Here is a 7,441-nt window from a genome sequence, read left to right as displayed (position 1 = left end):
TCATGCCAAAAATATATATATATATATACTCAATGGTTGTTATTTTTCAAAAAGAAAAAATTGTTGACCTAAAAGGCTTGATTTTGATGATACAAAATGTTTGAGTACAAAGTTTACTAATCACTTGTTTAAAGTGTACTAGAATGCTCACAAAAAGTCAAAAAGATATCAATTTAGAACTCTTAATATGGAAGAATGAGACTTAAGTTTATGAAGTTGTTCTAGAGGAGTCGACCTCAAAAACACTACGAGCTAGGCACATTAACGAGTCGAGCCGAGCCCGAGCTTGGGGAGGCTCAGGCTTGGCTCGTTTCACAGAACTCGGGCTCGGTACCGAGCTCTGTATTGAGCTCGAGCTCGGACTTGTTTGGTAAAAGAAAAGCTCGGACTTAGATTCGTAAAGCTCGTTTCGAGCTCGGGCTCGAGCCCCATAACAAAAATCCACATTAAATAGCACGACAGTGAGACCTTTTACGAAAGAAACGTTACATCCTGTAGATGGTGATGATTACAGTCAGATGTGGGAACAGGATGGTTCATTCAAACTAAAAGAATATATATTAGGATTTTATAGTATTATTGGCCATGTGTCGCGACGCAGTAGGAGGAGCCTATACTGACCGAGGAATAATTACTGTTAGCCCTTGTCCTTTGTGGAAAAAGAGCACGGGTAACGGGGTTAGGTTGGCTTGCTGGGGGTGCGGGAGATGGGATGGTGCAGTGCTACAGCTGTGACGTTGTTAAGGGGGGCGGCGACGTCTTTTCAAGGGGGTTTAATTGCTGCAGCTGAGTAACAGTGGCAGATTTTTGCTTGAGGGAAGAGGAAAACTGGTTTTGTACGGCATTCTGTACGGTAACGGGATGTGGGCGTGTAAAAGCTGGCCAGGTGGGGGGGGGGGGGGGGGGGAGGGGAGGGAAGAGGGAATTAAAAAAAAAAAATGTTTGAACCAAATCCAAAGCACGGAGCAGCTCGGCGTGCTTCGTGCTTGATAGCAGACAACGTTAAGTGACGAGCCTGTTTGGGCTTGTGAACTGCTCAAACTCAAGCTCGAATTTAAACGGATCTCATTCTAGGCTTGGGCTTGGACTCGTTTGACTAACGAGCCGAGCTCGAGTCGGACTTTTAACGGGCCGAGCCCGAGCAGCTCGGCTCGTTAACAGGCCTACTACGAGCTAACTCTTGAATGTCCCAAGGCAAAAATAGAAAACTTTAATTTTGTATAGTTTCAATAGTTGACCCCAGAAAAACACAAGTTGACCTTGGCACATTAATAAAGACGGGCACGCATGCACGAGTCGATCCTACAATAGTCTTAGAAGAAAAATAGAAAAAGGTGAAAAACTACATTTTCATGAGCCGACCCTTATAAATCATGAGCCTCAGTGGTACACAAGAGAAAACTCAGAGAAGCAGTTTTTGGACACTGAGATTCGAGTCGACTCCCACAAAGTCCGAGTCGACTCCAAAGACAGCGCAACCCCAAGACAGAAGACGGTATTTTCGTCTCTGAGAGGCGAGTCGACTCCAAGACAAGTCGAGTCGACTCCAAGGCAGCGCGGCTCCAAAATACAGAGGATCAGTTTTCCGACTCTGAGATTCGAGTCGACTCCCAGACAGCTCGAGTCGACTCCAAGGCAGCGCTACACTAAGATGGCAGAAGACCAACTTTCGGAAACTGAGAGCCGAGTCGACTCCAAGGAAGTTCGAGTCGACTCCAAGACTGGACGAGCCAAAAGACAGAGGATCGGGAGTTCGGGCTCTGAGATTCGAGTCGACTCCCAGGACAGTCGAGTCGACTCGAGAGGACAAAATTCAAAATTGGATCCACGGACTTCAGTGGATGAGCCGACTCCGAAATTGCCAAGTCAGCTCCAGAAGTTGGCGAGTCGACTCCAGGTTAAGACGAGTCGACTCCCAGTCGAGGCAAGCACATTAATTCAAATTTGGAACAGTGGCCGAGTCGTCTCCGGTAAAACACGAGCCGACTCCTGCAACAGGCGAGCCGACTCCTGATCGCGCGAGTCGACTCCGATCCCAACGGTCATATTGTCAGGAGGTGCAGACTGGTTCCAACGGCTCTATTTTTGTCTCTAACGGCTATATTCTTGTTTCCACGTTATCAAAAGCTATAAAAACAAGAAGAGAGCTAGGAGAGAACTGATGGAAGTGGGAGAGATCATCTAGGAAAGAGATCTCAAAGAGATTACAAAGGAAATCTCCCATAAGCACAAAAGGGCCATCCAAAACGAAATAGAGAGAAGAAGAGCATCCAAGTGAATCCGAAAGCTTCCTCTCCATCCGTGTGCTGCCTCGGGGATCCTCTACTTCATGCCAAATCAGAGGAGGATCAAGTAAAGAAGAAGCCGAGCTCCTCCATCTTCAAAACTCGTTTGAGGGCTTCTCTTTACTCTATTTGTTTATATTGTCATATCTGCTTGTTTAAGAAGCTTTGATTTGTTTTTATTCTTTGTTTCAATATCTTGTAACTTGATTCAATCAAGGGATTGAATCAAGGGGTTAAAGGTTTGTTGGTGAGCCAAAGGGAAAACCAACGGTGTAAGGTTTGTTGGTGAGCCAAAGGGAAAACCAACGGGATTAAGGTTTGTTGGTGAGCCAAAGGGAAAACCAACGGGGTTAAGGTTTGTTGGTGAGCCAAAGGGAAAACCAACGGTGTAAGGTTTGTTGGTGAGCCAAAGGGAAAACCAACGGGGTTTAGGTTTGTTGGTGAGCCGAGGGTAAAACCAACGTGTAAGGGTTCGATTGTGATCCCGGGAAAACAATCGGGGGTGGTTCTAGTCGGTGAGCCTGGGAAAACCGACCGAGTTCGTTGTTATCTCGCAAAACAACAAGTTGGGTTGTGAGCTTGTAAAACAACCGGCTGTAATCTGTAGGATTATAGTGGAATTCCCAAGAGGTCTTGGGGAGTGGATGTAGGTGCTGGGATGCACCGAACCACTATATTTTTGTTGTGTTTGTGATGCTCTTTGTTGACTGACCTCCTCACTCACTTACTTAGATATTAAGCTTGCTTAACTCTTCTTCGTGCATCCTTTAGTTGCAAGCATAATCAATTTACTCAATCATTAAATTGAATAGCATACTAGGGCAAAATTAGACTAATCTTTTATTGAACCCACTGCTTAATAGTTGATTAGATTAGAATCATACTCTTGCTAAGGTTAAGCTTCACTAAGCATCCATACAACTTAGCATAATTAATCTAAAAGATTAGAAGTAGTTTAAAAGTTTTAAAAGACCCAATTCACCCCCCCCTCTTGGGTTGTCACCTTGGGCAACAAGTGGTATCAGAGCAGGTGCTCAAATATTATTTGTAGTCTTAACCGACTAGAGCCAAAGATCATGACAACTCAAATAGATAGTTTTCTAGGAGAAGGACAATCAATTGATACACCACCACTATTTAATGGCATAAACTATACACATTGGAAAATACGCATGCGCATCTTTATTCAATCACAAAACTATTATTTATGGAAAATCATAATAAATGATCTTCACACACTCTCTCAAACTTTTAATGAAAAGGATTTAGCACAATTGAATGCTGATGCCATGAACCTTTTATATTGTGCATTAGATAGGAATGAGTTTAATTGCATATCTTCTTGCATGACTGCTAAAGGAATATGGAATATGCTTGAAGACAAATATGAATGCACTAACAAATCTGAAACATCATGTGTAGAAGGAGAGCAGTATCATATTGAAAATCCATGCTTGGTGGCACATGAGGTACATGCTGGAACTGAAAGCAATTTTACATTTGATGAACTCCACGATGCCTTTTCTGATTTGTATTTAGAATATAAGAAACTTGTTTGTAAGAACAAGAACTTGAAGAATGAAAATCAAATTCTAATAGATGAAAAACTGAAACTAACTAGTAAAACTGAAATCTTAATTAAAGAAAATCAAGAACTAAATCAGAAAAACCAACTTCTCACTGAAAGCCATGATAAACTTAAGAAAAATAATGAATTGCTTTCAGAAGATAACAAAAGATTAACTAAAGAAGTTGACAAATTAAAACCTGTTGTTGAAAGATTTACTTTGAGCTCTGAAAAGTTGAATCTAATGATAAATAATCAAAGAGCTGAATTTGATAATATTGGATTGGGATGTCAACCTTGGTACACCCAAAAATCTTTCAAGAATATGTTTGTTAAAACAGTTTCTAATCATTTTAAAATAGATTCTTATAATGCTGATAAACAGGAACAAAGGTTATGCAAAATCTCTTCTGTTCCTAAATCTGTACATTACAAATTTGATAAACCTAAAAGGCAAAAACAGAAAACTGAAGGATTATCTACCACTCATGTTAAATCCATGTTTGTTAAATTTAATAAGAAGATGCAGAAATACACTTCTTGTAGTCCAAAAATCTGCAAGCCTATGGACAAAATAGCTATTAAGAAAATATGGGTTCCAAAAGGAACAATAATAGCTAACCTGCAAGGACCCAAAAGAGCTTGGGTTCCTAAGTTGAAAATCTAAATATTTTCTGCAGGTGTGTCTAGCACTCAAGGCTCCAACAAAAGATGTTAAATTGGACATTGGGTGCTCTAGACATATATTAAAGAATAAAACTTAAATGTAATCAAGAAAAATAATTAAAATAGAAGAAATAACTTCAAATTTCTCCATCTTTCTATATTATACTTTACTTATTGTTGGATAAGTTGCTAGATGATTAATCAATTTATTAAGATTAACTCTATGAATTCTCTATATGCTTGATTGAGAGCTTTTATCCATGGCATTATTGTTTATTGATCATAGATATGAAAATGTGTACTTGGTATGCCTTTGAATATTGCACTATAAATACCAAGATTAAAGAAACCATCTTTGGCATATAATATCAACTCATGCGAGTATGGATTTAATTTCAAAAGACTTTGGCATTGGCTTACTTAGAGTATCTTCTGAAAGGTCAAAGTTTGCTATGCATGTTAACTAAGGAAACAAACAAGAATCAATTTCTAAATCTAAAGATGTTGTTTCTATCACTGAGTTTTCAAAAGCTTACATTGGATTTGTTCTTGGCAAATAAAACTGAAGTATTTTCTGTATTTGCTAAATCCTGTAAAAGTGTTTCAAATGAAAAAGGTTTCCAAACTGTGAAGAATCATGACACAGTGTTGAAAACCAAAATCCTGATAAAAGTTATACAGAAAATAATATTAAATCCAATGATTTCAGCACCAAGGACACCATAAGTAAAATAGAATTAATAGAATTCTTGAAGAAATGAAAAAGACAATTATGTATGATAGTCATCTACTCAAACAATTTTTAAAAGACTATCATCACTGCTTGTCATACATATGACTTCTATTAAATCTATTTTTGATGAAAATTTTGATCTTCTGAAAAATGGAAAATGAACCATTGCATATCCTTTTCAGTCGTACATGTTATGCTTGATATGCTCTTATGAAAATAATGCCAAATCTGATAAAGATATTTCTATTCTTGGATATCATTCATCAAGCAATGCATATAGAGCATTCATGAAAAGATTCTAGTTGTAGAAGTATCAATTCATTTTGATTCTTTATGAGACTAGTGATTTATTATCAAGATACTAAAATTATATGGTTAATCTTTTACATATAACAATCTGAAAAACTTGTTAATAATTAGAACCAAATTGGATTTTTCAGATATGCTCTTAATAAAAAAAAATTTTTGACTATTAAAAGACTAAATTAAGAAAAGATAAAATAGATCTTGATAAGATTCTTGCATAATTAGAAGTAAAAATCACCTTTATCATTTATTTGCTTTACGAGCGTTATTTTCTATCAAATGAATGTGTAGAACACACTCTTGTGTGGTTATTTCATTAAAAAGGAGATCTATGTAAAATAACCACCATACTTAAAAATACACATTACATATATGATAAAGCAATATGAGATTTGATACAAGCATCAAAAACTTAATATATAAAAGCTTAAGTAAACTTTTTGATAGAAAGCAATAGTGATAAATCTATGGATCAAAAAGAAGAATTTGTAATATTTTATTTGCTCAAAGAATGGATTGATGACATCAGTTTTGGTTCTACTAATGAAGAGTTATATGAAGATTTTACTTAGCTCATGTAAGGTGAGTTTGAAATATGTGTGATGAATGAATTAACATCTTCTCTCAAACTCCAAATTAAGACAAACAAGAAAGGGGATCTTCATTGACCAATGTTAGTCCACAAGAACACTCTTATAGAAGATTGGCATGAAGAAGGTACATCTAAGACCCCATCTTGTAGAATTTGAATAGGATGAGCAAAGTAGATCTATTGTTTAAAGTTGTATTGAAGATTGATAGAATAATTATTTCATCATACAGCTAATAGACCAGAATGTATGCTCATTATGTGCACTTGGGCAAGACTTCAATCTAACTTTAATGAATCTTATTTTATTGATAACAAATAAATCATAATCTGAATTTCTGATAGAAACAACTGTTTAAGATAAAATTGATTAAAACTTAGCTAAAATATCTTATTGATAATTATCTTAAACAAATAGAATCTAAACTAAATTATTTTTGAAAATAAGAAATTGAATTGACCTTGATAAATCTTCTATTGCCTCACATGCTTGTCCTTGAACTATCTTGGTTAATGAAACTATCTCTTTAGTTCAAGTGAAATGTGCTTGCTTATATTTAGGCAATCTCTTGAGTAAAGTGATTCAACATTTGATTATTGTCATATCTTATGATTGAGTCATCTAGTTTAAATAAAAATATGTTGGTTGAATGTTTTGTATCTTGAAGAAACTAATGACCTTCCTTCAAGAAAGAAAAATGAGAAATTTCAACTTGAAGGATATCTTCATGTAAGATACACTAAAGATTCACATGCAAACAAGAGAGAGGATCTTCTTCAGCCAAAAGTTCACACATAAGAAATCTAGTTTGGCTTGAAGAACATATAATGAATAGGTAATTTAGATACCTTTCTCACAAATTAGTTGAGCAAAGTCAGTAACTTAAACCTTATTATGGCATGATTAAATTCTTTAATTATTAATTTTTGATATCATGTCTATATGTGTAGTGACTGACTTATACTTTTAGAAATTATTTCATGGTTTGCCCAAACTAAAATATATCTTTGCCTATATCATAACCATGAAATACACAAGTATATGCTTAAAATTTTGATGTAAAATAACTTGTGAGAAGTTATGAATCCTTGAGCACAATGAAAATGTTGTTTGCATAATATACATCTATATGATACATAAGATTATCTCTTTATTCTACTCTTTCATGTAAATTACTTGAGAATGACAAAAAGAGAGAGAGATAAAGAAAAGAAAATGGACATTGTTCAAGAGATGAAAAATCTGAGTAAAGGCAAGTACTTCAATCTTAAGGAAAAGCAAAACAAGCATAATA

The 7,441-nt window shown here is 35.9% G+C and overlaps 1 protein-coding gene across 1 annotated transcript; it reads left to right on the top strand.

The window, feature by feature from the left end:
* Positions 1–2,483: 2,483 nt before the first annotated feature.
* Positions 2,484–4,632, top strand: LOC149751077 (uncharacterized). Its single transcript, XM_089927882.1, has 2 exons — positions 2,484–2,562; positions 2,679–4,632. Exon 2 carries the CDS (start codon positions 3,362–3,364, stop codon positions 4,517–4,519), a length of 1,158 nt encoding a protein of 385 aa, XP_089784008.1. The 5' UTR covers positions 2,484–2,562; positions 2,679–3,361; the 3' UTR covers positions 4,520–4,632.
* Positions 4,633–7,441: the final 2,809 nt, after the last annotated feature.

This window comes from Phoenix dactylifera, chromosome 16, assembly GCF_051530095.1.
Source record: "Phoenix dactylifera cultivar Ajwa chromosome 16, Ajwa_hap1_PhDact_Kaust_v1.1, whole genome shotgun sequence".
In the NCBI taxonomy this organism is placed as follows: Eukaryota; Viridiplantae; Streptophyta; class Magnoliopsida; order Arecales; family Arecaceae; genus Phoenix; species Phoenix dactylifera.
This window is presented reverse-complemented; position numbering and strand designations above follow the sequence as displayed.

Bases quoted from the DNA above. Each gene is read 5' to 3' on its own strand.
- LOC149751077 (XM_089927882.1), top strand. From the start codon at position 3,362: ATGACAACTCAAATAGATAGTTTTCTAGGAGAAGGACAATCAATTGAT.